The sequence below is a fragment of the Thalassophryne amazonica genome, chromosome 6 (genome assembly GCF_902500255.1).
Source record: "Thalassophryne amazonica chromosome 6, fThaAma1.1, whole genome shotgun sequence".
In the NCBI taxonomy this organism is placed as follows: Eukaryota; Metazoa; Chordata; class Actinopteri; order Batrachoidiformes; family Batrachoididae; genus Thalassophryne; species Thalassophryne amazonica.
In genome coordinates, this window is record NC_047108.1 from 123,359,533 (window position 1) to 123,371,117 (window position 11,585).

The following is an 11,585-nucleotide window of genomic DNA, read 5'->3' on the forward strand; positions in this document are numbered from 1 at the left end:
GGCATTGTTGTCGCTCTGCCACTTTCTCTCGTTCTCAGATGACAGCGCCATTATTGACATCTGCATAGCAGCGCACGCGTTCAGGGCACAGAGTAATACATCAAATGTGAAACGGTCAATTATTTTGCCACCGTTAATGTAATATTTTATGGTCTGAAATCTCAAACGATTAACCAGTCAGATTTGTGGAAAAAATGTAATTGGATTATAATGTGCTTTATTTGTAGACCTTTCTAGTCACTCAAGGACAAATCAGTGATTTTGCAGTCTCTTGAATGGGATTGTTGTGGATTTTCAGACTGATCTTGGTTTACGTCACTGACACTGACGGCTCTTACTGACACTTGGACTTGTCTGTAATTGCAATCATTGTTGAAATGTGTAATTTATATTGTATATGTGTGAAAGTTGGAGCGGTTGTGGGAGTGTGTGTGTCTGACAGTGTCAGACTGTATGTGTGGTATTGTTTGAGTATTCTTTCACTGTATTTTATTATGTAATGGGGACTGCAGATGGAAACTAGCTATTTAGCTATAATCTGGTACAGATCATCTTTGTTTTTATGAGGTTAATGTCTCTGTACATTGTCCCTTTTCAAATGAAGGCTAAGATAAGATAAGACACTCGGCAGTAGGACTACAGCAACAGTTGTTTTTTTTATCAGTGGATCCATCAATTATTTTCTCAATGAATTGATTAGTTGTTAGGTCCAAAAAATGTCAGAAAATGGTGAAACAATGCCAAAGTGTTTTACAGACCCCAAGATAAAAACTTCAAATGTCTTGTATTGTCCACAATTGAAAAATATTCACTTTACTGTCAGAGAGGAGTAACGAAACTCATAAAATAAACCAGAAAATATTCACATTCAAGAGGCTGCGAATTGGAATATTAAAAAAAGACTCAAAACAATTATCTAACTATTTAAATAGTTAATTTATTTATTTATTTATTTACTAGTCAGTTGTCATGGCTCTACTCAGCAGTACCAAATTCCAAATGCAGCATTTCATTTTTTATCTGTATATTTGTGAAACAAATAACAGAAACGTTACCATGAATTCAGATTAGCAGATTGTCCAGTTACTTTTGGTCTCATAAAAATTGTGAAACGCATCCAAATAAAAGGTGTACTTCCAACATGGTTCCTCCAGTTTCAATGTAAATGCCCTCAAATTAAAAGCTTGTGTTCAGTATTTATTTTAAAATCTGATGTGCTTCAACAGACAGCTAAAATAAAAAATATGCTTAGCTTTATAATATGTTGAGTTTCAGAAAAATGTAATAAAAAATAAAGTTGGTGATCACCTGCAGATCAGCCAGTCAGTTCTGTTGATGTTTTCCTGATCCTGTCCTGGTGAACCTTTTTGTTGTGCTGGTAATTTAACTTTTGTGCATGTCCACTGTTGTACTGTCTAGGCATCGTGACGGCCCTGACGTGGCCTGCGTCTTTGCTGGCAGCAGCCAGTGTCATTGACAACCCTTGGGACGTTTGCCTGAATCGCTCAGCTGAGGTGGGGAAGCACCTGGCTCAGGTTTTACGAAGCAGACAACAGGTATTTTACCTCAGTAACAGACACTCTGCTGTAACAGAGTCACGTGCCGACTGTTGTTCTTTATTTGTTATTTGTCTGGAAAAGTTGTGACATCTCTAGAGTAGCTTCACCTTGATGTTGCTTCACTTAAAGTGCAGGATTTATTGAGGTAAAATGTTTTTGTGTGCTTGGAGAGAACTTGTTCTTTCATAAACACTGAGGATAAAATCTGACAAAAAGTTGCATACAATCTTTATTTTTCTGTATGTGTAGGGAAAGCGTCCTGTCAGTCTCATTGGCTTCAGCCTTGGGGCAAGAGTAATCTATTACTGTCTACAGGAGCTTGCCAATGACCACGGTATGAAAACCTTTTTATCTCCCCCAAGGAGGTCATGTTTTTATTTGCGTTTGTCACCTGTAATGGAAACTGTGATTGATTTTTGGACAGATGTACTTACTTGCAGGTGCAGCTCAAGTATCTGTTTTTATGTTTTGTCTGTACTACGTGAGAGCCAATTTTTTTTTTTTTTAAGCCAGTTTGACAAAATGTACTTCCTGGCTACAGGATTAAAAATGAATAAACAAATATATTTATGTGCACGTAACTGGTGCTCAGGTGATCATGCAGGCTAAAAATGAAATATGCATAGCAAAAATACGCGCTATTTTTTTCTTTTTACACACAAACACCAGTTTTGTGTGTGTGTGTATATGTGTGTATATATATATATATATATATATATATATATATATATATATATATATATCCAGGAAATCAAGTTTAGTGTGCAAACCTGGTGAAGACTTACAAGAAACGTTTGATCTCCGTCATTGCCAACAAAGGTTATGTTACAAAGTATTGAGTTGAACTTTTGTTATTGACCAAATACTTATTTTGCACCATAATTTACAAATAAATTTAAAAATCCTACAATGTGATTTCCTGGATTTTTTTTTTCTCATTTTGTCTCTCACAGTTGAAGTGTACCTATGATGAAAATTACAAACCTCTCTCATCTTTCTAAGTAGGAGAACTTGCACCCCACTGTGTGTGTGTGTGTGTGTGTATATATATATATATATATATATATATATATATATATATATATATATATATATATATATATATATATATATATATATATATATATATATATATATATATATATCGTTACCTTCCCCTAAGTCATGTATTGGAAAATATGACTTTGGCCATTATTTTAGGAAGGTGACGATATATAAAATCAGGCCGTTGTTCTATCACAGGGCTGACACACAACACTTTCACACTCTCACTCATACCTTTGATCAATTTAGAGTCAAAAATTCACCTAACCTGCATGTCTTTGGAAGTTGGAGAAAGCCGGAGCGCCTGGTGTAACCCCATGCAGAGACGGGGAGAACATGCAGAGTTCACACAATGAGTTCAGATTTGAACCCGGGATGTTCTCTAATACTTATTAAGTGCTGAAATTAGATAGAGAAACTCGTGTTTGGTCAAAGCAGCCGAACCTCACATATATTAACAGATATGATCATCTGAGTGTTATACTGTTACTGCATTGGAATAAACAAGCTTTCAGTTGCCACTAGCACAAGCATAAATTCAGACCTTATGCCGGTAGGTTGTCAGTACCTGAAAGACCACATATATGACAATTAAAAAAAATCATAGATGTAACAGTTTTGGGCATACAGTGTATGTGTGGTGCAGCCACATGGTAAAGACAACACACCACGCAAACAGATGTCACTCACCAACATTCCCAGGTCAGACAGGAATTCTTGCAAAACTAGCTGAGATCAAACGGGACTTAGGAGTAAACAATTTTGGATTTCCCTCCGTGCTTCCATTACATTTTCACTTTGTTTTCATTTATATAGTGCCAAATTACAACAAAGTTGCCTCAAGGCGCTTACCTTGCTTTCTGATTGGATACACGTCATATTCAACAGGCTGCTTGCTTGTTTGTGCTCGGGCACACCCCGCACGCTGGGATATCGGGCCAAGACAATCCAACATGTTCAATATTTAAGATCTGAGTGGTCCCGACATCCTTCCGAGCAGACTAGAGCGTTCTTAACACACCACGCACAGTAGGAATATCTAATAAATTATCTTTAGAGCTATCACGAAGGGGAAGATTGGGTCAGAAATTGGCGTAATTATCTTGCCGTGTGAACCAGGCATTGCTGACTGGCCTTGACTTATGTATTTGCTTCTGTGACGGCATGAATAATAAGTATTTGCATTTGCTGATACTTTAACTAATACAGTAATCCTTTTTCAAGATTCATCTTTCCTACAGTTTTTAATACACATTTTTTTGACTTGCATTCTTTTGACTGAGCAGGTAGTGAAGGAGTAGTGGAGGACGTGGTTCTCCTGGGGGCCCCAGTGAACGGCTCTGAGAAAGCCTGGAAAAGAATGACCAGAGTAGTGGCTGGCAAAATTGTAAATGGCTACTGCAGGTACTTCAACATTACTGACAGAGTTGTCACAGTCCTATATTTTTAGATGCCATTGGAGTTGTGGTTCGGTTATTTACAAGTGACTTTCTGAACTATCACCTGTTAGAGGGGACTGGCTCTTGGGGTTCTTGTATCGAAGCTCTGCCGCACAGCTGAATGTTGCTGGGCTGCAACCAGTCAGCATCAGCGATCAACGTGTTATCAACGTGGACCTTTCTTCTGTGGTAAGAGCTTATATTTCATGAAGGATCACTTAAATTTCTTGAATCCACTGACTTTCACAAATATGCGAGCCGTTACTGAACATAGACAGTGTATATATACGAGGTCTATTAGAAAAGTATCCGACCTTATTATTTTTTTCAAAAACCATATGGATTTGAATCACGTGTGATTACATCAGACATGCTTGAACCCTCGTGGGCATGCGAGAGTTTTTTCACGCCTGTCGGTTACGTCATTCGCCTGTGGGCAGTCTTTGAGTGAGGAGTGGCCCACCCTCTTGTCTATTTTTTTCATTGTTTAGGAATGGCTCAGACTGCTGCTTTGTTTGATCAAAATTTTTTCAAAACTGTAAGGCACAACTGAGTGGACACCATTCGATAAATTCAGCTGGTTTTCGGTAAAAATTTTAACGGCTGATGAGAGATTTTGGTCTGTAACTGTCGCTTTAAGGACAGCCCACGGCACCTGACGGCGATCTGCGCTTCGAGGCGGCAGCGTCTCGCCGTTTCAAGTTGAAAACTTCCACATTTCAGGCTCTGTTGACCCAGTAAGTCGTCAGAGAACTTTCAGAAGTCGTCGGCATGAGGAGTTTATTCGTACATTCCATTGTTAACGGACAATTTGTAATGAAAGAACGTGCGGGCAGAGTCGCATGTCGGGCCGGACCCGACTGCGGGGGGTCGCGACAGGAAAAACACCTCCGTTGGAAACTTTAACGGGCAAGTTGGAACATGCCCAAGCTGTTAAACAATTTCTCAGTTACTCACTTGTTGAAAGCCATCAAAAGCCGCCTGAATTTTACAAATGGTTTTCAACACGGAGGTGTTTTTCCTGTCGCGGCGCACACAGATTTGGTGAGTCGTCACGGAAACGACTCGGCGAATTTGCGCGCACGTCTTTCATTACAAAATGTCCTTAACAGTGGAATGTCCGCATAAAGTCCTCATGCCGGCCTCTTCTGAATCTTCTCTGTTCTCTCACGACGTCCTGGGTGAATTAAGCCTTAAATTAGGATGTTTTCAGGTCGAAACAGGCCGATGACGGCGCCTGGAAGCGCTGCAGGACGTCCCGCTCCGTGGGAAGTCCTTACACCGACAGAAACACCCCATAATCTCTCATCAGCTGTTAAACTTTTCACCGAAAACCATCTTAATTTCTCGAATGGTATCCACTCGGATATTCCTCACAGATCCAGAAAAATTTTTGATAAAGCAACGCGCACCATCTGGAGCAGCGTGTGAAACAAAGGAATTCAGCCGAGAGGGCGGGACCACATCTCACTCAAGGCCTGCCCACAGGGAAATGACGTCACCCGACACCCGTGAAAAAACTCACGCATGCGCACGAGGGTTCAAACATGATTGGTGTAATCGCATGTCAATCAAATCCATATAGTTTTTTTTTTTTTTATAAAACTGCCGGTTAGTTTTATAAGATACCTCGTACACTGGACAAAGTCTTCGTGATGTCACCCATCTCTCAGTCAACCCATAAATATGAAATAATGGATACAAAAACAACAACTGTGGAAAAATACTACAGGAATCTGATCACTGATCTGTAAGTTTTATAGATGTAATGTCTCTAAACTTATTATTAAATGAGTTGTATTATTACTGTAACAACTTTGTTTTAAAGACATAAATTTTCCATGTAGTGATAAGGCCGAGCTGGTTTCTGTTTCTTCACGCAGCAATGCCTTTCTGTCACATTATAAATCGAGAGTTACGAATGTAACTACGGTTCTATTAATTCCGGATGACCGCCAGAGGGCGGTGCGTTAGCACCTGGATAACTACATGTGCGCAGCACAGAGGCAGAGAATATATACCAACAAAGTCACGCCATTGAATGTGACCTGGGTGACATCACTGGTTGTCTTTATATACCAGACGCACCCAGCGCTCGCTTCTTTTCGGAATGAACTCGCAAGATTCTGAGTGACAAGCAACTCTGGCGGTCATCCGGAATTCATAGAACCGTAGTTACATTTGTAACTCTCGTTCTATTTCATTCCTCCTGACCGCCAGAGGGCGGTGCTTTAGCACCTGGATGACTTAATACCAACAAGGTCACGAAGAGTCACACTCACCTCGCATCAGCAGTGAGGAGTGGAGGCAGACAAGACCGCCGAAGTCACTGCAGGAGGAGCAGCCACATTCAGTCTGTAATAGCGGGCGAAGGTACAGGACAAAGCCCACGTAGCAGCAGCACAAATATCACTCAAAGGGACACCTCTCAGTGCAGCCCAGGAGGTGGACACCCCTCTGGTGGAATGGCACGTAACCTTAGGAGGCTGAAGACCTCTGGAACTGTATACTTGTAAAATGGCATCTTCGACCCAATGTGAGAGTCACTGCTTTGAGACAGCACAGCCTCTTTTGTGATCACCATAACACACAAACAGGGCATCCGTTTTCCGGATCCCGGCAGTCGCAATAATGTACTGCTTCAACATTCGGACAGGACACAGGGAACCTGAAACAGATAATCCTGGATCAGAATGCGGGACATACACAGCCAAGGAAACTGGCTGGTTAACATGAAAAGTTGAAATTCTCTTGGGTAAAAAGGACGGATTAGGCCACAGCGTAACCCCAGATCCATCAGAATTCCATCGCAAACAGTCCCCAGCGACTGATAGGGCATGGAGCTCTCCTGCCCGCTTAGCCGAAGACAGTGCAAGTAGAAAGGCAGTCTTCACTGACACCCATTTAAGATCAGCACTTTCAACTGGTTCGAAAGGGAATAAGCCTAAACCCTCCAGGACTAGAGGAAGGTCCCATGAAGGTACGCGTGCAAGCCTTGGAGGCCGCAAACGTAGCGCACCTTTCAAAAAACGACACACTAAGAGGTGTGAACCCACTGACCAGCCATCAACGTAGACGTACCGGGCAGAGATTGCAGCAACATAAACCTTCAAGGTAGCGACAGAAAGTCCTTTCTCCAGCAGTTCTTATAAATATTTGAGGAGAATAGGCACAGGGCAATGCTCCGGGTCTAACTTTGTTTCTCACACCACCGCGCAAACAGCTTCCATCTGTTGTCATACAAAGCCCTGGTAGAAGCAGCATGTGAATTAAGGATAGTCTGAACAACATCCTGGTCACAAGAACTTAACAAGGAGTCTGGCCCCTCAACGGCCACACATACAGTTGAAGGCGTTCTGGGTGAGGGTGCCAAATCCTCCCCTGTAGCTGTGACAACAAATCCTTCCTCTCCGGGAGAGCCCAAGGTTCTCCCTCGAGGAGTTTGTAAATCATGGGAAACCAAATCCTCCCAGGCCAGAATGGAGCAACCAGCAGCACCCTGTGGCTGTTCTGATCTATTCTGTGCAGTGTCAACATCAGCAGCGGGAGAGGAGGGAAGGCATAAAGGAGGCAATCCGGCCACGGGTGAGCCAATGCATCCTGCCCCAGCGGGCTGTCTGGTTCCAAGAGGGAGTACCATCGTGGGCAATGTGTCGAGGTGCTTGAAGCGAAAAGGTCCACTTCCGCTGCACCATATTTCTGCCAGATCATTTGGACCACAATCGGGTTCAGTCTCCACTCTCCCGGTGGTGGTTTCTGTCTGGAGAGTAAATCTGCTGCGCTGTTCTGTACACCGGGCAGATGAACTGCTCTGACACTCTAAAGGCGAGGCAACGCCCATAAGAGAAGCTTCCGAGTTTCTGCCAATGAGTGATTGGACCTGGTGCCCCCCTGATGGTTTATGTGATAGACTGTTGACGTGTTGTCCGACAGCACAAGAACATGTCTTCCTCTCAGGGCCGGGAGGAAATGCTTGAGAGCCAGTCGCACAGCGCGAAGCTCCAGCACGTTTATGTGTTGGAGTCTCTCCTGGGGAATCCAGACACCCCTCACCATCCTGTGATTCCACGCGGCCCCCCAACCTTTGAGTGATGCATCTGTAACAACCACCTCTCGGTGAGAAGGAACAGAGCCTAGAGGGACATCCTTGCAGATGAAGTCCACGTTCCCCCAGGGTTTGAGGTGCAGGAGGCACTGGTTGGAGAGTCGTACAAGCCTGTGCTAATGCAACTTTGAGTTGAGGCCTAGGTTGTTGATCCAAATCTGTAGGGGACGTAAAAACAGAAGTCCCAAAGGTACCACTAGCGACATTGCAGTCAATTTGCCCATCAACCGGAGCAGCAAACCAAAAGGCAGCGTCACAGCCCGTTGAATGTGTGAGACGAGATGAAGTACATCGTCCACTCTCTGCGGGGATGGCGATGCAGTCATAGTCAGGGAGTTGATGGCAATGCTGATGAAGGTCGTTTGTTGACTGGGAACAAGAGAACTCTTTGCAAAGTTCACTGTGAGTCCTAAATGAGAGACATAGTTCAGTAGAAGAGCTGTGTCGTTGTGCGCCTGCTCCTGAGTCAGAGCACAGACAAGCCAATCATCTAAGTAGGGTAGGATTCTTAATCCAAGAGCTTGCAGTGGGGCTAGTGCTGCAGCCATACATCTGGTAAATGTACGAGGGGCGAGAGGGAGGCCGAAAGGAAGCACCCTGAACTGGTATGCCTGACCTTTGAAAGCAAAGCGGAGAAACTGCCTGTGATGAGGCGCCACTGGCACATGGAAATAGGCGTCTTTTAAGTCGACACTTGTGAACCAGTCTCCTGGTGTGATCGTTTGAAGGACATTTACTGTGCGGAGCATGTGAAACTGCAGCACTTTGATATAACGATTCAGACGTCGTAGATCGAGGATAGGGCGAAAGCCGCCATCCTTCTTTGGAACAAGGAAGTAAATTGAATAGAACCTCCTGAGCTGGTCTGAACTGTGAACTGGCTCTATGGCCCCCTTCTCCAGGAGTTCCAAAATCTCCCGTTGTAGGGCAGCAGACTGCACCGAGTCGGAAACAACAGTCATCCTCACCCCATTGAACTTTGGAGGATGACATATGAACTGAATTCTGTAACCTTCGAACAAGGTTGAAATGACCTATGGGTCTTGAACTTGAGCCTCCCAGTGGCTGAGTTGATTTCATGAAAAACGGCTGGGGGCCAAACATTGGCAGTCAGACCCGACCACCTCTGCCTCGCATCCCTGAGGACCTCTGGGCACGATTACTGGAAGCTCTGTGAAACCGTTCAGTTCTCGGGGGTCTGCCCATAGGCTCACGAAAGGCAGGCTGCTGGGAGAGCTGGCCCTCAACTGCAAAAGCACGTGCAGCTCTGGGAGTCGGCGGAAGCCTGGATGTAGAATGAAAAGCTGTAGTACTTCTGACTGGCTGAGGTCTGGAAGACCGGTGTAGGTCAACAAACTTTGCCGAGATTTACTAGCCTCAACAGCACGCTCCAAAGTTTGTTGGGCCACAGGTCCAAATACTTGGCCTGGAAGAACCGGCAGCGAACGGAGTGTGCCTCTGCAGGATTCGGATAGGGGGGACTGCGCAAGCCACACCTGACGTCTAGTGATGGTAAGGGTTGACATCAGTCTGCCAAGCTCTCTGGACATATAAGCAAAGGTTTGGAGTGAGGCATCACTAAGACTTTGCGTAGCATCATCAACCTCTGCCTCCCTCAAAGACTTTGAGAGGGCAAGGGCTAAATGGGACAGTGAGTTGCCTAGGCGACCGATGCGAGCAGCTATGTCATAGTTTTTGGTGAGGAGGTCATCAGTGACCCTACACTGAGGACGTGGGCAGCGGGCATCCGGCCGAGCAGCATCAGCTGGAGCCACAACCAGGTTTGCAATAATGCTGTCAACGGCGGGCATACGGTTCAGACCATACTGCGCCGACTCACACACAGAGCTAAGGGCTCTGCAGTCCTGTAATAGATGGGTCAATGATTTGGGGTCCGCCCAACATCGGTGGAGCTCCTCGATATATGGTTGTGAAACTGGAACATTGAACTCAGGCTTCTGAGTGACTTTGAAAAAGGCACTTGAAGCGGTGGTTTCCGCAGGGGAATTGTCAACCCCAAGCCTGGATAATGCCAACTGAACAGCTTGCTTGACAAAGGATAGTCCAGGTCCGGTTTGCGGCATGGACTCTGCCTCAGAGGTATGAGAGCCCACTAATGAATGGCTTGGAGAAAGACCCCTCTCATCCTCATCCTCCACACAGTTTATATCACTTGTCATGTACAAGGAATCAGTTGCAGCAGTAGACACAACATCTTCCTCCTGCTGAGTAACTACATTGGTCTGATCAGCCTCATTAGGGACAACAGGAACTGTCACTGCATCCCTAGGCTGTAGATTCAGAAGCAAGGACTTAATCTGAGCAAACTCAGAAGTCAACGTTTCGACCTTTTCAGCCAAAGCATGGTCATGAGTAACCTTCTTAGCAGAAGGGGCTCCTGCATGTGGGCGTTTACGGCGCTTTGGTTCCTTCCTGGGGCTGGAGGCCAAAGTCGCACTATATATTCCACTTTCCAGTGCCGCAAGTCTAGCAGATCTCTCTGCCAGTGGCATGCTGGCACAATTAAGGCAGGCATCGCCAGTCAGGGCTTCCCTCAGGTGTTCGATCCCAAGACACGAGGGGCAAAACATATGTCCATCATCTGGACTCAAGGGAGCCAAACGGGTACTACAGCCATGCAACAAAGGCCCTGTCAACATTGTGGACTGCATGCAGATGGCTATCGCAAGCCTTGATGGTTACAAATGGAAAGACAAAGCGTGAATCACACGCAGTGTAAATAGTAACGCGAGGCACGGAGCGTGAAGCACTCCAGCCGCAGACTCGGCACGAGGCACAGAGCGTGAAGCACTCACAGTGTAAAAGCTAATACAAGGCCCGGAGCGTGAAACACTCACAGCCACAGTAATAACACGATGCACACAGCCGAAAAACTCACAGCCCAAGTGCTAAGTCACTTAGAGCAACAACGACAACACTAGCTGCTAGCGGAGCTGTTAAACTTAGCAAATGGCGGCAGTGCAGATGAAGTACTTCAAGGAGTGGAAAACACTCACGGCAAGCCCAACACAGTACACTATACTGGTTCTGATACACACACTACCACGTAGTTAACAGGGTTAGTGACACAACTAAACAAATAGCCAGCTTTCATCGAAACAACACAGTTAATGTGCACAGAGGAAAATACCCAGCAGGGCAGCGGCAAAGGCATGCACCCAGCATTTAGGAAGGTGTACTCACGACAGGTGTCAAAGAATACAAAAAACGGTGAAGCCGTGTCTCGCAGCCTCTGGAGGACGTGTGCAGTGTACGTAGCTCCAACCAAAGGTGGGTTGCGAGGCTGCAAGCGAGAGCGGCAATCGCAGCTAAATGCGTTCTCAACCTCTAAGAATGCGAGAATGTAGAAAAGAAGCGAGCGCTGGGTGCGTCTGGTATATAAAGACAACCAGTGACGTCACCCAGGTCACATTCAAT

General features: G+C 45.0%; 1 protein-coding gene across 1 annotated transcript in view; it reads left to right on the forward strand.

Annotated features, from left to right (window-relative positions):
• The window catches only part of tmco4 (transmembrane and coiled-coil domains 4), a 33,120-nt gene that overhangs the window by 18,148 nt on the left and 3,387 nt on the right, over positions 1-11,585 (forward strand). The window contains exons 10-13 of the mRNA XM_034173326.1: positions 1,420-1,556; positions 1,809-1,893; positions 3,890-4,007; positions 4,114-4,231. Of these exons, the coding sequence (XP_034029217.1) occupies positions 1,420-1,556; positions 1,809-1,893; positions 3,890-4,007; positions 4,114-4,231 (458 nt within the window). The remainder of the gene's footprint in view (positions 1-1,419; positions 1,557-1,808; positions 1,894-3,889; positions 4,008-4,113; positions 4,232-11,585) is intronic.